This window comes from Fukomys damarensis, unplaced genomic scaffold, assembly GCF_012274545.1.
Source record: "Fukomys damarensis isolate Sample0158 unplaced genomic scaffold, DMR_v1.0_HiC HiC_scaffold_19, whole genome shotgun sequence".
NCBI classification, from domain to species: domain Eukaryota; kingdom Metazoa; phylum Chordata; class Mammalia; order Rodentia; family Bathyergidae; genus Fukomys; species Fukomys damarensis.
The window spans coordinates 17,306,692-17,326,322 of NW_022900931.1; the positions used below are offsets into that span (position 1 = coordinate 17,306,692).

Here is a 19,631-nt window from a genome sequence, read left to right on the forward strand (position 1 = left end):
GGGGGGGGAGGGAGGGGAGAGGGAGGACATGGAGAAAACAATGTTATGCAAAATAACATAACACTGAAAAGAGCCAACACTTTGAGGGAAAACATTGTTTCATTCCTATTTATAACCATCTTCCATCCTCCCAAAGGGAGAACTTAGAAGGTTTCTAATAAAACTTTATGAATTAACAAATCATTCAACAAATAATGTGAAATTTAGGAACCAAGGATAATAGACATGGGAGGGCTCCGTACAATGAGAACACATACAGGGGAAGGGACAGATAATCTGAAAATGATTATTAATAAGAATGTGCAATTAGGGTGTATAATTCCTACAAATGTGGAAAGGATGAGTTAATGGGAACTCCTCAGTTCTATTTTTCTTTCATTACATGTTCACTCGACTGATGTAAAGATAAAGAAATTCTCACATATGCACACATAAACACATATTGCCTGCAATTCATTGAAATAACATCACAAATTGCTCTAAAAGCTTCTTTTTCTACCTTGTAGCTGTGTGCATAGACCATGTTCCTGGATCCTAGAGGTAGCAGACTTTAGCAAAAACTACAGGCTAAGAAAGGAGCACTGTGTAAAGATAATTTTGAAAGTACAGCTGTTGAGTAAGCGACTTACATTTAACTGGCAGGCCCTGGCATTTCTGATGATAACTGTGTTTCCAACAGGCCAGTTGGGTTGGCAGCATCACTTACATCACTCAGAAACATTGATTTTTGAAAGTATAAGTGTACTCCCTGCTGAGAGGTAATACTTTATACCGTTACATTTCGTTTCAGAACCAAACCTGTCTCTTATCATGAGCGAGCTCTCTTTTCAGATTGCAATGCAAGATGTAAATGTTCAGAGACGAAGTGGGAGCCGATGTGTGGAGAAAATGGGATTACATATGCATCAGCTTGTTTTGCTGGTTGTCAAACCTCCAACATGAGTGGAGAGAACATTGTAAGGAAACTCAATCCCCAAAGTATTTGCCCGTGAGTCTGTTACCATATAGAACGGTGCCACTGTAGGGGGACTCAGCAGTAGACCCGCTGGCAGGAGCCTCGGGTCTTACCCTCTTTGTCTTCTTGTGTGGAAGCAGGGAATTTGAAATCATTTCTAGGGAGCTAGAGCTGAAAGGACTAGGGTACGAATAAGTTGAGAAGAATATAGCAGCTTTTGCAATTATGTAGATATTTTGGTTGCTTTGCTGATAAGAAATATTAGCCCTGAATAAGGAAGTGGTCATTGAACATTTAAGGGCAAGACAAATATAAGCCAGTATTAGGAAGTCTAGACCCAGAGGCGTAGCACAGGAGTCAGTGATCTGCTTATATGATGAAGCTGAGGGTTCTGGGGCAGCCCTAGTCAAGAAATCCAGCCCATTTGTGTGCTAATGAAAGGTAGGTAGACTGGAATGGAGGTTTCTATAAGGTGGAAGTGGGAGGTTAGAAATCTAAGTAGGAAGCTGTTTCGGTGGTCTAGGCTGCTGTCATAAATACACCATAGACTGAGTGGCTTAACGGCACTTACCTGTCACGGTTCTGGAGGCCAGAATTTCAAACTTAAAGGGCCAGGCATCAGAATCAGCAGAACTTAGCTTACTCTTTTTAGACATTGTCTTCTCTCTGTATCCTCCTATGGCAGGGAATAGGAGGGAGAACAAGAGGTCTTGTCTTAAAAGGAGATGCAGTAAATGTCATTCATGAGGGCTTCAGCCTCCTGGCCTAATTTTCTCCCGGAGGTCTTACCTCTAAATACCATTACACTGGGGCTTAGTAGTGCAGTATATGAATTTAGGACAGATATTCAGTTCATAACAAAGCAATCGTGCACGACATGATGAACATCAGTCACTAACAAATTCACCTTTTTAACCCTTTGCATTCCTGGCTCGCACAGCAAGTCTTCCTTGTGCTTAGTGTCAGATTGCATCCTGTTTGTGACTGATGGAATTCGTCTTTATTTGACGGAGCAGGAGGATTGAAAATTAGATCACACTGTATTTGCAAACACTTATGAACAAGGTATAGATGCCTAGGCAAAGCCATGTGTAGATACAAAGTAATGTTTGTTGATTTTGTTTTTGTTTTATTACTTTGACATTTTATTCAGAGGAGAAAGTATTCGTCTCTAGCATGAGCAAGACAATCCACCAATCAGAATTGTTTTCACCATACTTCTTTCTTCTTCCTTCCTGCCTTCCTTTCTTCTTTTTCTTTCCTTTTCAACCCACCAGGCTTTTCACTTATAACTGCAAGGTGGTTTTGCTTAGCAACAGTTTGTTGAGGACATTCCATCCCAGGGACAAGACAAATGCCTTTAAAAATGCATTTAAATCTCATGAACCTCACATAATTGACTGTTGTTTTACATATTTTTCTCATGTTAGAACTGAAACACTGAGGTAGAAGGGATGTGAGATAGATACGGAGAGAAAAAGAAACTAGAAGAGAGAGAGACACTCGCATACATGGAAAGTGCACCGAGTCAGGATTCAAAAGCTTTCGATCTGACTCTTCCAAGAAAGAAAAAAAAATCTATATTGCTACTTTTATTTTTTTAAGTGCCAGCTTTATTTTATTCTTTAACCAAAATTTCACACATTCTTCTGTGATGAAAGCAGCATGTAGAGTATGGAGTTTCATTTTATAAATGAAGTTTATAGAAATAAACACTTGGAGGATTCTGAAAGTTGTTTTCTGTTAGTTGAGATTTAGTTGACTTTTATGCACCTGTTTTTTTTCCCCCTTAAGAGCCCACATAAGTTGTGTCATAGCCTCAAAATCAGCCCATTTATTTAACAAATTTTTACTGAATGGCTAAAATGAAGGACAAGTTTTGGCCTTCGTGTATATTGATGACGAAGCACACAGTTTGTGCCTTCATGAAGGTTATCTTCTAGTGGAGAAATATACTTTGAAAATACACAAACATGCATATGACGGTTGATAGTAATAGGTACTGTGGGGGGAAAAAAAGGATGAGAAACTGAGAGAGAGAGGGTGCTGCTTTGCATGGTTAGTCATGGAAATTCTCTCTCACAAAACCTCCAAACAGAAACCTGAAAGGAGGGTGCCAGCTAAATAGGTATTTAGAGGAGGAGCTGCCCAGAGGTGACAACAAGGCCACAAATACCCCTGCCAAGTATGGGGAGGATCATCTTGGGCTACATGAAAGGCAGCACGACACTTTCAAGGGTTGTGTGTGTGCCTGAAGCAGAGAAAGGGAGGGAGGATCATTGGGCAATAAGGTCAGAGCAGGATCCAGGAGCAAATGATGGAGAGTATGTGAACCACTGTAAAGATGTGAGCTTTTGGACAAATGCATAATACGCACCCATCAGGAAGCTGACAGTGTTGGTGCCATCTGACTGGTTTTAAAAAAAAAAACAAACTGTTTACTTTGCTATGTAGAAAACCTACTGGAGTTGGATGAGAGTAGAAACAAGTTGAGCACAAAGAGACCACTGCAATAAAAGCAAGAAATCATGGAGACTTAGAGTCAACATTGGTAGGTGAAGGAGGCAAGGTGTGACTAGGTTTCATGGAATTTGTGGGAAGATGGTTCTGCAGGCTTTGTAGTTTATAAAATAACCAGCTGCTGTGTGAAAAATGAAATAATACACAAATAGATTTCACCTTGGTCAATGTAATTCTAACGCAGAAAAATAAAGGAATGGGCTCCCCAATGTTTACATCATACATGTTTGCTGTCCTATAAAGTTATTTTTAAATAAATGTTTACCTTTAATTTGATTTAAAGGTTATCTCAATAATTGGACTTTTCTCTGTCATGTTGCAGGTATTTTATAACTGCAGCTGTGTTGGGATCGCAGCCTCTAAATCAGGAAATTTTTCAGGCACGGTGGGCAGATGTCAAAAAGATAATGGATGTTCCAAAGTGTTTCTGTGTTTCCTTGTCATTTCAGCCATCACATCCTATACTTTGTCCCTTGGAGGCATTCCTGGGTACATATTACTTCTGAGGTGAGTACCGCCTCTCCCCATGCCAATCTTTACATGCTGTATCTGCAAATTCTTCTCTGTAGAATCATCATGATTGCCTATAGTTTTGTTTTGTTTTGTTTTGTTTTTTCAGGGAATTTGTTCCTTTGTTTTACTTTTGCAATCATCCCATTCTAGGTTTTTATAGAAAATTTTAACCAAAGTAGAAAATTTCATAGTAAAAACATCTGGAAACCGTAGGTCTAGAAGCAGTGATGGCAAACCTTTTAGAGCTTTCAATGATACAAACAGCCTGCTCTGGCACGTGTGCCATAGGTTCGCCACCCCTTAGAGAACTGTTATTTACCTGTCTCATTCTATAATGTGTTATAGCTAGCGTTGGTAACAACATTAAGTGATACAGATAAGCTATGATTTAGATTAAATAGTTTCATCAAATTATGGGAGGTACAGTTCATGAGATACTTTAAAGCTTATCCAATATCATGTTTTATATTTGTTTTGAACTCATTTTGTATTTACTATTACTTTTTCTGTTTATTGTTTTTGTGACTAAAACTATCTTGGAGAAATGTCATATTTGGGGATAACTTGAGGATTCTCATTCATGAATATTATGTTACCAACTTCAAAAATATTTGCATATAAAATCCTAAAAGATGTTTTGAACTGATGTACCACATTACATATTTTTTAATTAACAGGTACACATTTTTATAAAAATTTAAATAATTTTGTAGTATTTTATAAAAATTTCATTTGAAAATACATTTTAAATTAGGTTATTCTTTCAGATGTAATTAATGTCATCCAAAGAACAACGATTAATCAACATGAACTAATTAAAATTTATATGAAAAGATCTTAACACTCAAAAACATTTCATATTTTTTGCATATATCTTTGTTTATTCTGTAAGATTTTATTCTATTCCAATATAATTTGTGCTTACATATATTTATTGATTATTTTATCAGATAGCTCTATAAAAATTGCATATGAACTCAAAATTGAAATATTAGTCTTATGAGCAAAATTCTCAATGTTTTCTTCTAATTGAATTTATTTTTCAAATATTTCTATTTACAGTTGATCCAAATAATCTAAAAATATAATTTTTGATTAAATCATTAATATAAAAGAAAAAATTTGCTGGAAATTATTCTTTTGTGACTCGAATTGGGTGATTTTTCAAATAAATTCTTATGTCCAAGGATGAATACCAAGTTTTTATAGACTGTGGCTAACCAAAAGTATTGTTTATATTTTATATTTCCTACAGTTATAGTTATGAAAATGGATAAGGAAAGATAAGCAAAAAGTAAAGCTTGCCATCCACATCCAAATGGGTTATGTATTTTTAATAATAGTGCTTTTATTGTTTTTAGGTGCATTAAACCACAACTTAAGTCTTTTGCCCTGGGTATCTATACTTTAGCAATAAGAGTTCTTGGTAAGTATAACGTGTTTTAATTATGGTAGCCCTAATAAGTATATTTGGATGACTTCTCTAAATTATTTCTAAATATTTTTGCAGAATTACTGAGCATAGCTAAATCCATATTTTTAAAAATTTTCTTCTTCTTTTAAATATTTATTCCTTCCCTCCTTTCCTGGATTCCTCCTTTCCTTTGTACCAGAAATATTTACTGAGAGCCTATTCTATGCTAGAGATATGATAAGGAGCTTCTATTACAGTAATCACAATTTTTCTTTAGCAATATCATCTCTTCTAGTACTTGTCTGTTATCATGACATCCATTGCTCTTATGGCAGAGCCCTCAGAGCGGGGCAGAGGGAAGTTAATCGGTAAGAAGGGCTGGAGCTTAAAAATAAACTTTCCAGATATTAAAATGGAAAGATTCTTTTGAACTGCTCTCAATGGACATCCCTAGACTATGACATTAGGTAGAAAGATAAGATCATTTAAACAATCAAAGCAAATGGATTTGAGTAGGTAATACTTTAAAATGTAATTGAAAATTTTTTTCTCTGACTATAGCATTTTAAAATATTTATTGGTTAAAACCCATAGGAAACAATTCAGGGGACAGCTGAGGTTTCTGTCCTTAGTGAATCCATCTCTAAAGAAAAATAAATGCAGTAATTGTAAATGTTCCCCTGTAATTTGATAGACAATTGTGTGGGGGAAAATAACTCAAGGTTTTCAAAATTGAAATTAAATTTGGTTTACATAGGCCTTGATAAAAATAGCTACAAAAATACAATATAATACTGAAATGGGGAAAGAAATGAAGAAGGAGGTATCTACCATCGTGGCTGGTTGCAGTTCTACAATATAAAACCAGAGATTGGCTGAAAAAGTGCCAGGTCCAGAGGCTAAAATACATCCCTGCTAGGGCGGGCTCCTCTGTTTGCTCTGCCTTTAGAAGTATAGATTTAAACTGAAGAGCAAAAATGATTCTACCTTAAACAATTGATTTATAAAATTGCTTTGATAAAATGAAAATGGCAAAAAATCATAACCAAATCCAAAATCTGGGAAAAAGTTGTATGATTTATATAACAGATAAGTAGCTAATGTCATTCTTACAAAGAGAGCTTCTAAGTTTTAAGAAGAAAAACACCGTCAAGCAACCAAACAGGAAAATGGGTAAAATATATGAGATGCTATGTTATGAAAATATAAATGTAAATGCCTTTAAGTATAAGAAAAGATACTCAGGGCCAGGGATTTAGCTCAGTGGTTCCAGTGCCTGCCTCGCAAGTGCAAGGACCCAAGTTCAATCCCTGGTACAAAAAAAAAAAAAGATACTCAAACTCTCTCATAAAGTGAATAAAATTAAAACTAGATAGGATAAATAAAATGACTATAGTTTATTGAAACACATTGAATATATACAAAAATATAATAGTGCTTTGAAACATTTAAATATCATGAACCTTTAAAAATTCTAAGAATACTGTCATAAAAACTCATTTTTAAAATTGATTAATAAAGCAAAAATATCAATAGTTATTCTTTCAGTCTTCTATTACCTCTGTTTAAAGTTAACCAAATGGTCAATGAAAAGGAATCTTTTATTTTAAAAACCCCAAATAATACATATATGAGGAATAGAATTAAATAACAACAAAAAAATTCTGTTGTACTTTCTCATTGCTAGGACAAAATACCTTATACCCACAAGTTTAGTAGGAAAATTTTTAGCGCACAGTTTGTAGAGGTTTTAGTCCACAGTTGACAGGGTCCAGTGCAGGTTGGATGGTAGAGGGGTGTCACAGAGGAGAAACAGACCATGGCAGTGTAGGAAGGAAGCAGTGAGACACCCTTATTTTTTTCCTTTTTATTTCATCCATGCTACAAGCCTAATGGTTGGTACCACTCACACCCAGGGTGGTCTTCCTTCTTCAGTAAATCCATCAATGGTAACCAGAACTGTGCAAAACCAAACAGTGGATTAACCCAGTATCGTACACCCATGATCCAGCCACTTCCCAAAGCTCCACCTATGAGCAAACTAGGTTTGGAAGACATTGAGACACTGTATGCCAAAACAATCCCTATCTTACATATTCATCAGCAGTTGCTAAAAGCTTTAGGTGACAGTTGATGAAGAGCATCCTGTGAGAGATTTAGCTGCTATAGCCCAATCCTCAGATCCATCTGTGCATTGCAGAGAGTGGCACCCAGAGGGCATGTTTCTTCTGAGTGGAACACAATTGAAGTGTACACATCTACCTTATTTTATCCCTGCTTAACATAAGTTGAACCCGAGTGTATCAAGATCTAACTCTAGGCTATAGGAATCATGGAGGCTAAGGAAACAAATTAAACTACATTATGAAGAAGCAACTAGACAAGGCAAGGGTGTGGCACATTATACATGATAAAATGTCTTTCTCCAATAGCAGTAGCATAAGAGATATGGGGGTGGGTATGGATATGAAGAGTATGAAGAGTTATCAATCAATGCAATGTGTTTACATCATTTGGATTCTAATAAGAACAAACCAACTGCAAAAAGATAGATGCTTTGGAGACAGAAACGACTGAATATGTGCTAGAGTTTAGATAATATTAACAAACTGTAAAATGTATTAGATATGAGAAAGGCATAGGGATTATGTTTTTTAAAATGACATCAGACATGCAGGCTGAAGTAAATATAAATGAAGTGACACAATGTTTGAGATTGCCTTTAAAATAATTCAGACATATTCCCCACATTCCAAACCCTATTTCAGCAATTATCAGCACACAACCTAACTTAGGACATCTCTCTACTTTTCTCACTGACTTATTTAAGGCATCAGATTATTGCATTTCTTCCATAAAATTATTACTATGAACTTTAAAAACATAATAACTTATTTTAACTTAATAGTCATGCTTTAAAATAATTCCTTGAGATTGGCAAATATCCAATTAACATTCAATTTTTTAATTATATGGTATTTACTTATGTGTGTTTGCTTTAATCAAGGACCAACAGTCTACTCATTATATTTAGGTGATAAATCTCTTAAAAGTCTTCTAATCTATAGGTGCCTCTCCTCTTTCTCTTCCAATTATTTATGGTGATAAATTTCAAATTTACAGAAAATTTTAAAAAATTACAGTGAATACCGATATAACTTCCCTTGAACTTATCAGATGTATCAAAAATATAAAAAAAATCTATCTTCTTTTTCTCTTAACATATAAATATTTGCCAAACCATTTGATAATAAGTAGTGATCTGCCACTTAACTGCTAAAGACTTCAATTTATATTCTTCTATAAGACCAAGAACATTGTCCTGTTCTACAATACTCAAGAAATTTAACAATGGTAGGATACTCCATCTATTCTATATTCCACAATTAAATTTCTTTCACTATAACAATATCTTTGATAGCATTTCCCTCTTTCAATCCAGGGTCAAGCAAGGGCCAGATACTGCATTTAATTACCTTTTTTATTTGCTCTCCAACAATCCCTTATCATTTTTGAAAAGAGGCAAAGCCAGATATTTTATATAATATTCTATCATTTGGATTTATCTGGTTGCTTGCTTTTGATAGAAAGCAGGTAAGATGCTTTTGGTGAGAATGAAGATATGTTTTAAAAATATACTGAATGTATAAATTAAAAATTTTATTACAACAAAAATACATTGCCATTAATCCCCCCTCAGAATACGTCCCTTCACTTTGAACTGGATCATTTCAGGTTAGAAAGGGCTGAAAACCAAGACCAGACAAGAACCACTACAAGCCTTTATTGTAGGGACGATCTGCTGGGTTGTCTCTGATCAGAGGAGAGAGAGCAATATGGCAGAACAGAGAGCTTCTTTTATAGGACTGGGGTGGGGCTTATAGGAGCTTGGGTGGAGTTAAGTGAGGTAATATTAAGGGATTGGAGGAGCTTGTGACAGCACTAGGAGGGGCTTGTGACATTACTGGTGACTTGGAGGTAGCAAGTGGCTGTTTACTTTTTGGGGGGAGAAGAGGCATCATGGGAAAAAGAAGGCTGTCCTTTGGTAGGTGGAAGAAACCTTCTTTTTAGGTGAGGAGCAGAGCATTATGGGAAGGGGAGTAATGGCCATTTTAAGGCAAGGGAAATCTAACAGTTCATGCCATCATTCTTGCCACCGAAGCACTTCTGGAAGTGCTCTTTCATAAGTGCTTTTAGCTGTGTTGTATTTTAGTTGTGGCTTCCGGGATGTCCCAAATCAATTAAAAATGTTAATCTTTCATGGTCTTTTTTATTTTGGGAAAGAAGGAAAAGTCACGGTGTCAAATTCGGTGAATAAGGTGGATGGGGACCTACAATAATATTTTTTTTCAGCTTTAATTGAGTTTATTGGTACATTTTAGGGATACAGTGCAGTTAAATTCATTGTTGGGATCTTGTACCTTTACATGACAGGTCTTGATTCTCATTTTTTCCCCTTACCCCTGCCCTCCCTTCACCTCCTCCTCCCCTCCCCATCTACAAACACTTTATTTCCATCTTTTCATTATCTCACATTTTTTCTTTTCCCTTATTACCCTTCCCCTACCCATCACACCTTCCCTACACCTTTAGCTCCTTTCTTCCCATTTCACCATGTCAGTAATCTTATTAGGATCTTATGTATTATTGCAGATTATTCACACCAGGGAAACTATTCGGTATTTACACATGTGTGACATTTATTTCACTTAGGAGTATATCTTCAATATGTATCCATTTTCCTATGCTACAATATGTAAAATCTTATTAGGATCTTATGTATTATTGCAGATTATTCACACCAGGGAAACTATTCGGTATTTACACATGTGTGACATTTATTTCACTTAGGAGTATATCTTCAATATGTATCCATTTTCCTATGCTACAATAATATTTTTATGAGCCTACTTTTCCCTTCTTAGCAGCAGCATTCACCATATTTTTTTTTATATCTTGTGAAGACATAAAAGAGGACTTCCTGAATGGCTTTAGAAAGTTGGAAATGATGGGATAATTGTGTTAGAAGAAAGGGGAATATTTTGAGGGAAATTTATGTCAATATTTTTTATCCTCATAATTTTTTAAATTTATACATTCATTGTGTGTTTTGATCACCCCCTGTACTGCACAGGTGCTATGATACACTTTGTATCATCATTGAAGATTAAATTTGGACTCTTGGCAAAGTAGTGTCCACCAATATTCTTCATTTTAAAAGTCAGTTGTAATTGCTAGCTAACTCATGATACTAAGACTTTGGGATTATGGAAATGTTTCACCTCCAAGTTTGAGCAACTGTTGATGTTTCTGAATTGAATCCATCATCACACAAAATTTGTGTCAACAAAATTTAGGTAGATCTTCATTATCCAAGAGCAAATGGGTTATCTCATTAACTTGGAGGTGTCAGAGTTATTCTTTGATTTAAAAGATTTGGCAAGAGTGTGTTATTTTACATAATCATACAAAGCAATGCTATAACAGATGAAAAGATACATAAAAGAGATTCAAACCTGATCCAGAAGTCCTCTACACATTGAGAGAAATGAGTGAAGGAGACAGCAATCTGTTAGGTGCCGAGACTAAGCTCTGGACACAGAGGACGGGGAATGAGATACGGAAAGTTGGTCCTCAATACCAGCCCACTGCTACATTCAACTGCCAGGTCATGCAGCTTTTAAGAGAATGCAGATAGCTGTGAGTTTTCATAGAATGTCCTGGCTTTTACTTATTATCTATTCATTAAGAAGTCAGAACCTATGTAGACCAAATAAGAAACGTTAAGGGACCAACAGTTTGAAAAATATCGTAAGAGTTGTGATCAGATTATAATCAATTCAGAACACTTTTTGCTTACATATTTAAAGGAAATATATCTCTTTTCTTTGCAAAAGTATTAAGTTCTAATAAACCTCTGTTGAGAATCCATTACAGTTTAGAGCATAAATAAGAAAAACATATTTCCCACCCCTGTATAGGTCATAATCTAGCAGAAAAGGCAATTAATCAAGTCGTTGCAGGAGTGCTAAAGATTTAGAGAGAAGTGTAAGTGATATGACATAAGAAATGAAAGTAATTGCCACAATTTCGATCATCAGAATAGTCTTTCTTGAAGGAAAACATATAAACTGAGAATCACATGAATGCGTATTGAAAAGAGGAAGGAAAGAAGGGGAAAGCGTTTCAAATGTAGAAAACCACCAGTCATTCAGGCAAGAGGAAAAAACATTCTAAATGCTGAAAGGTGTCAAATATTAGAATTTGAAACATAAGATAATAAAGGTTGTCCAAGATGAAGCCAGAAATATAAATGGAGCCCAATGTTCAGTTGACTGCTCTTCTTGAGAAATAGAGTCTTGGGACATTATTTATGTAATTGAGTGATTTAATGTCCATCAATAAGTTGATTGGAGAAGACTGAGGAAGGAGAAGAACCATGAGTTGGGTCTTTCTTTAAATTTAAAGTAGAGGAATGGAAAGAAAGGAATGTGTTTCCGATATAAACAGGAGGTAGAATTGGCATGGTTAGAGATGCACTAAATGTGGTCATGATCAGAGGAGAGAGAGAGAACAGAGAGAGAGAGAGAGAGAGAGAGAGAGATCACAGAGGACTCCCAAGTTTGTACCTTTGGCAAGTGGGTAGAGGCTAATGAAGAGACTGGTCTAGGGAGAAAAATTATTTGAAGTACCTGGGAGCCACGCTTCTGGATGTTCATGAAAGAGCAGTTATTGATGAGTACAGCTTTTGAGAAGACTGAACTAGAGAGGGGAGTTATAGATATCAGCATGTAATTGATGACTTTTCATCTCCCAGACAGCAATTACTGAAGTAGAAGTAAGTAGTTCCATGTAATTATTCATAACCAAAAATTATACACACACACACACACACACATATTTTAGTAGCAATTGTTTGTTTTTTCCTACAGCAGGAATCCCAGCTCCAGTATATTTTGGAGTTTTGATCGACACTTCTTGCCTTAAATGGGGATTTAAAAGGTGTGGAAGCAGAGGTTCCTGCAGATTATATGATTCACATGCTTTCAGGTATCATATAAAATGCATTCCCACGTCTTCCTTCTACAAAATCCTGATTTCATTCAGTACCCTCCATTAATATTCCCTATGTAGTCCAACTGCTTGGAAGAGAAAGAACAGTCTAATAAAAAGTGTGATCTCTTTCATAGAATAAATTTATCATTTGATTTTATGGCTAGATATTTCAGTTTTTCTCCGTTGTTAAAATTGATTTCCATCTTAACTGAGTGATCATTTTAAAAATATGATGAAAGGTGCAGAACCGAGTAAGATTTTGAAAGTTTATGCACCCAAGTAATTCTCTGAAACTGAGAAACATTTAAATTTGGGTCACATTTTGAGTTTAAGTCTATTCTTTTTCAAGCTAAGCCAAACTATACCATTTACGTCAGACATAATCCCCCTGGGCAAGAGTTGGATTTGGCTCTGAATCTGTCTGGCTCTTATTGCCAAACTGATGTTCAATTATTCCAGTACTTGAAATGCATAAAAGTAAAAGGTTTTCTCTGTGTGACTGAGTGTATATGGGGGTAGGGAACAAGGCTTTTTTTACTATGGTATCATTCAGTTCAGTTCATCAAACATTTAGTCCCCTTGTTGCTTAAAGAAATGCTTCAATGGCTTAAAAACAAGGATTTTTAAAAAGAGACTTTCAAGCTGAGCATTGTTTTAGAAAAAAAAAAAAACTTGGTGTGGAACCATCTAAGTAGCATGTGAATTGGGCAGAGCATCGCAAATAGGTTTGCTTGATTAATGCGCTTTGATGTTATGTGTGAAATTTATTTTAGTCTTTAAAAAGGACCGGATCTGTGAGTGTAATTTGAGCTTTACTCACATTTAGGAAAGCTGTATTCACTTTAATGTGGAAACAGTGTCATTCAGTCAGAGAGGTGGAATGACCAGAGTGAGACATTCAACCGGTCCTTCCACACCTTAGCATTTTTGGTACACAGGACTAAAACTTTCTTGTGGAAACAATTGGTTTACATCTCTAGTTTATTCTGGTATCATTTCATTTTACTGAATGGTCTGATTCCCCTTAGTATCGCTTCTTGCAGTTTTTCCATAGAGTGAATCCAAGCAATGTCAAGGGATGAGGTAATCTCATAATGTCTCACTCAAACCGGGACACTTGGGAGTGAAAGGGCCTGCTTAAAGTTACACTGGGACAGCACTGGGTCTGCTCTGGGTAACTGTCATTTGGTCTAAGGGACTCATTTACAAAAAGGATAGTGAGGGAAAAATGATGGTTCTACTAAGAAATTGCTTCTACTAAGAAACTGCCTTCAGTGGCCTACGAGAGTTTACAGAAGGACCTTCTTGAGGCGCCATTCCATTCTAAATCTCCATCCTTCAGAACAGCCATAAAATTGTACTGTTCCCTACCTTTTACATTTTATTTTTAGGTTGAACAGTAGAAATAATTATGACTGAGATTTTTTTCCCTCTTTTAGATACATATATCTAGGACTCACTATGATTCTGGGCACAATGTCCATTTTCCTAAGCATTGCGGTACTTTTGACTTTAAAGAAAAGTTATGTTTCTGAACCTAGAAGCTTCATAACCAAAAGAGACAGAACAATGGTTTCTACAAGATTCAAAAAAGAGAACGGTGCTACGAGTGATCATTTGCTACATCCCAGCCATTGGCCGGGCAAGGAAACCCGACTTTAGAAAGTAAAGATTGGAAGCCACGTTTTCTAATATGCTGAAATTCTGCAAATAAATGAAGTTGAATCAAAAAGGGTTTTCAGTAGGTAATTTCTTTGTATCTTCAAAACAATTTTATTTTGTTTTTGACAGTAGGCATTGGATAACATACCTGATAATGGAACTCATTGAACATATATCAGAAGAAGCAGATGATAAACCTAGTTATAAATCTTTTAACTAATATATGAATGTTTTGTATTGTTTACTGATTCTGCTATATTTTGCCTTTTGTCCATTGCTATATTAGCTTTATTCCTTGTACAACAATTGTCTCTATTGTCTAATGGTGATATATGGAGTGATTTCTAAACTAAGTTACTTTCTCTAGAGTGATAGAAGACTGTTAAAAATTAAGTCACATTTTGGGCTCCTGCAAGTAGCCCGTCAATGATAATGTCACGATCGAATCAGAGCATGGAGAGGGAGATTTCATTTTTAAGCTCCTCTTTTTTTTTGAAATTTGTAATTAATATAGAAATGTGTTGTGGCAGAGTAATCTTGGGGAATTATAATTCTTGGATTATTATTAGTTCCTCTTCTAACCATTTACCTGTGCTTTTTGTGTGTGTGATGCTATCAGTGACCAGTGCTGTAAAGTAATAACATTAATTTTGATGTTTTATCATCCTATGTGGAGGTTGCATTTCTGAAAATGTCCAGTAAACTTTGGTTTTATAACAGGACAGGAGAGCAATGGATTGAGTGTGGTGATGCTGGGTGCCTTGTTTTTGATATCCACCTGCCACCCATCACAGGGCCTGGTAATTCCTGGACTGGAAGCTGCCTCTGGGACTGCCTGATGGACAAACTCTGTTTCTCCACAACTGGAAAATTCAGTCCAGATGTTTCTTCTTCCCTGGCTTCTTATTTTCTTGGCTTCCTCTGGCCAGGGTTCACAGGGTCAGTGTTTTGCCATCCTCAGGTCTATTGAGTACTATATTTTTATTTGTCTACCATAGCTTTAAAGACCAGTCCAATCCATCTCAGAAAATTAGATTTAAGGTAGGGAACACCCAATGAGACGTGAGGCGTACTATTCAGTTACTGCCAGCTTTCTGTCCATTGCTGTCTACATGCTTTAAGTCTTGTTCAGTCGAGAGAGAAAGCCAAGTGGAAGTGAAAGTCGGGCTGGGAAAGGAAGACCGAAGGGAATTCCAGTGTAAGTGTAGTCACCAGGTGCCTGGACTGCAGAGGAGGAGGAGCCTGTATACCAAAAAGATTTTTAAGTCCAGAAAGAGATCTACCATTTTATCATATACCCACTGCTCTAAAAACTATACTATTTAATCTTCACCACATTCTTGGTGACAGAATTTTCATTTTACAAATTATTCAGCTGAAACAAGAGAGATTATACACATTGCTTACCCTTGGAAATGCATAGCCATAATTAAACCCAGGTTTAAATCTAAAAGTGTTTCCACCACGTGAGCCTGATCCAATGTAGCAATACCAAGTACACTGTAGTCTCTGAAATCCTTGATTTCATTACAGCACTTTGCTTTGGTAGTCATCTATGTATTTCAACACCATGCAGATAGTCAACAACTATTAAGAACCACAGAAATAATTTACTTAGTATATTCTTTTCTTCAAACGTTGTGGCCTTAAGAGTACAAAATACCAGAATTTTAGTGGATAATTGAAAGCATTTTATTTAAAAATTAAGTCAGATGATCAAGAACAATACTTTAGAATTGTGCAGACTGATAATTGAAACACAATTCCTAGTACCCTTTAGAACAAAAAACCCCACATAAACAGGACTTTCTCAACAAAGGAGCCTGTTAGCCATTTCTTGCAGCCTACGTTCAGCAAGATGGTTCAGCTCAAAATGTATTAACCTAACTGAATAGTATAAACAAAATGGTTTACAGTCTTTTAACTTTCCCTTTAGATACTGAAAAAAATGAATGAAAAAATATTCAAAGGGAAAGTTAGAGAATGGAGAAAATAGGAAATTTCCTTTAAATATATATTTACTTCGTCATTTTGCTTGCGTGGGGGATACTCAATTGTTTTATACTTTGCTCTTGCTGAAAATGAAAACAGATGAGTTTTTGTTTCTAGCAGGCCTAGTTCAACCCTGATGCTACCCTGCTGGCTGGGAGCAGGAAGCCTCTCTGTCTTGTCTGTATCAGTCTTACCCATAAAAATATTTACTGAATGGGTGAGTGAGTATACTAGTCAGGAGTTTTCTTTGTAGAGATATAATTAAAATTCAAATTCCTCATTCTATCTCCCACATCCTCTTTATTTTTCAAAGCTTTTTGTAGCAACATCCTGAAAAATAACCACTTTGCAAGTATGTTTCTAAACAGAATTACATTCAATTCAATCTTGAATAACTTGAAAAATACACATCAGCATAGGAGATGATTAAATGGTGGTCTCTTTTATGAAATTACTAAATGGCAATTAAAAGGAAGCATGTCTTTATTTATAACTATTAATTCGATACATGAATTATAGATACTGCACTCAGCTGTACGGAATAAGAGGGCATCATTACTAAATTGAATTGAATTTACTAAAAGGAACCCTGATATTGTAGATAAGTAAACTCATCTAACTGAGGTAAGCGGAGTTTTTAATGCCTCAGAAAGAGCATGATTAATTTTCTTTCAAAGAAACCAAACCTCATTTTGGAAGTCAAAACATTTCCTCAGTCCAGGAACAAACAGCAGATGCAAGGCCTGGATGGATGTGTGGGACCCACAATTGCTCCAGATTTAAAGAGCCGCATTATTCCTTATTCTACATCCAAGGTCCCTAGGGGCAGCCAGCACCTCAAATGATTCACTCCAACCTTCAGACAGGTACAGCTCCAGTGATGTCACTTTATTGATGGAGTCACTTCACCTGGATGAAATGACCTGCCCAGCATGGAGACAGGCAAACCAATACTGGTCCTTCCATTATATCACTGTGTTTCCAAAGCAGGTCATAAAAACTAAACCTCCACTAAAACCTCCAAAGACCGCTAGCAGAACCTTTGTGACCAATGGAACTTAGGAAGTGTTCACTTACATGTTGCATACCTACACTGGTTCATAAAGGGAAATGTAAGGAATTGCATAGAATATTCTTGAAAATAATTGTCATTTAAAAATAACTTTTAAACTAACAAATGCAACATAATTTTTAAAATAAATGTACATACTCTGTACATGCGGAGTGCTTTAGACATTCTCAACTTCAAAGATCAACGTCATCTCTGGTATAATATTATTACTGGTATTTTCAGAATCAGCAACTAAGGCATAGAGAGTTTGATGGATTTGTGCAAACCCAACAAATTCTAAAATTTGGTAGAGCCAAGCTTTAAACTGAGATTTACAAGAGACGTACAGTTTTACTTTGCCTATATTAATGCATATCCTAAATCTCTGGTTTTCAGTAAAGCCACCAAAAGGTATGGCTAATAAAAATGAAGTGATACAAAATAATTTAAAGTAAGAGAAGACAATCCTCTACTCCGTATTCATTTTTATTCCGCAAAAGAAACAATTTCTAACTAGCTTGGTTTTTGGGTTTTTCTGATGGTCACTTTCATAACTTCAAAAAGCACGCTCATGTTTACTTTCTTGATCTCTTGATTTTGAGCAACGCCTTTGTGTGTTTACTCTAAAAAATCAGGATGAAGTTCACTCACATGTCCTGTGTGCTTTTCTGGGAATCCGTACATAATGAACTCACTATTCTAAATTTCTTTAATATCACGAAAGTACTCAATTTGAGTTCAGCAAACAAAAACAGGATCACATGTGATGTGACTTGGATATGATTTGGATTGAATCCCGAATTTCATGTGCTAAAAGTTTAGGAGTCCTCTGTGTGATTCATGTAGTTCTCAAGGAACCCCAGTTGGTTCCTCTGAGACTGGATTGTTACAAAAACGCAGTTCTGGCCAATGAATATCTCTGGAATCACATGTTCATGTGATTTCCCCCTCTTACAGACACTTCTGAGATGATACCATCTACCAACTTGTGAGGTAGCAAGAAGGACTTTACCATAGATTTGTAGGCTGTGACTGTGTACTCTAGCATAGTAATGAAAACATCAATTTGTGCCAACATTCAGCTTTGTTTATGGTTTGTATTTGTATGCTGCAGTAGCAATGATGTTGCTTATTTTTTAAAATGTGTACTTCATTGTCTATTTCACTCAAAATTCCTATTGGCTTAGAAAGTACTTTAAAATTTCTGTATGTTAGGATATTTTCATTTGAACTTGTTTTTTTCAGTTTTTAGATCAATCACATTTGTGTATGGAAGATGTAGCCTGTTCTCAGTTTGAAAATAATATAATTAAAAATCTTCCTGTATAACTGCATTTTTGTGAATTGTTTCCACTAAAACCCTTTAGTTGTAGAATTTACTGTAATATTACCTTACATTATATCTTTATGTTGTATAGATTTGATATTTAAAATTATTACTATAATTACTAGCTTTTCTTTGAAATTTATTTTAATATTAATATTGCCCCCACGATCGCCACTTCTCTTCAATATAGTTCTAAATTAAAATCCAAATGGATTAAAGATCTAAATATTAAAACAGAAACATTAAACTTGCTGGAAAGTAAGTTAGGCAGAACTCTGGAAGACATTGGTATAGGAAAAGACTTTATGAACAAATCCTCAGTAGCACGGGAACTAGCAGAAAGAATCAACAACTGGGATCTCATCTTACTAAAAAGCTTCTGTACTTCAAAAGAAACCATTAGCAGAACTAAGAGACAATCTACAATGTGGGAAAAAATTTTTACCAGCTGTACCTCAGACAAAGGACTATTATCAAGGATATATAAAGAACTCAAAACAATCAGTCCCCCCAAATATAAAGACCCGATCCAAAAATGGGCATCCGAAATGAACAGACATTTCTCATACAAAGAAGTGAAAGCAGCAAGAAAATATATGAAAAAATGTTCCACATCACTGGTCATTCGAGAGATGCAGATGAAAACAACACTGAGATTCCACCTCACCCCACAAAGAATGGCTGCTATCAAGAAATCACACAATAACAAATGTTGGCGGGGTTGTGGGGAGAAAGGAACCCTCCTCCATTGTTGGTGGGAGTGCAGACTAGTGCAACCACTATGGAAATCAATATGGAGATACCTCAAAGAGCTTGGACTGGAGGTTCCATTTGACCCAGCCATCCCTCTGTTGGGTATCTTTCCAAGAGAACTAAAAGAATCATATCACAGAGAAGTATGTGCACCCATGTTTATAGCGGCACAGTTTGTAATAGCTAAATCTTGGAAACAACCTATTTGCCCATCCGTTGGAAACTGGATAAAGAAGTTGTGGTTTTTCTATAAAATGGAATATTACTCAGCCATAAAGAGCGAGAGAATAGATTCATTCATAGGAAAATGGATACATATTGAAGATATACTCCTAAGTGAAATAAATAAGTCCCACATGTGTAAATACCGAATAGTTTCCCTGGTGTG

General features: G+C 35.8%; 1 protein-coding gene across 4 annotated transcripts in view; it reads left to right on the plus strand.

Moving 5' to 3' along the window:
* Nucleotides 1-18,643, plus strand: part of Slco1c1 (solute carrier organic anion transporter family member 1C1) — a 48,438-nt gene extending 29,795 nt beyond the window's left edge. For 3 of the 4 annotated variants that reach the window (XM_010615807.2, XM_033766273.1, XM_010615799.2), the window contains 5 exons: nt 791-956; nt 3,798-3,982; nt 5,350-5,414; nt 12,335-12,452; nt 13,898-18,643. In XM_010615807.2, the coding sequence (XP_010614109.1) occupies nt 791-956; nt 3,798-3,982; nt 5,350-5,414; nt 12,335-12,452; nt 13,898-14,120 (757 nt within the window). In that variant the 3' untranslated portion in view covers nt 14,121-18,643. The remainder of the gene's footprint in view (nt 1-790; nt 957-3,797; nt 3,983-5,349; nt 5,415-12,334; nt 12,453-13,897) is intronic. The other variant, XM_033766274.1, reaches the window with a different exon arrangement.
* Nucleotides 18,644-19,631: the final 988 nt, after the last annotated feature.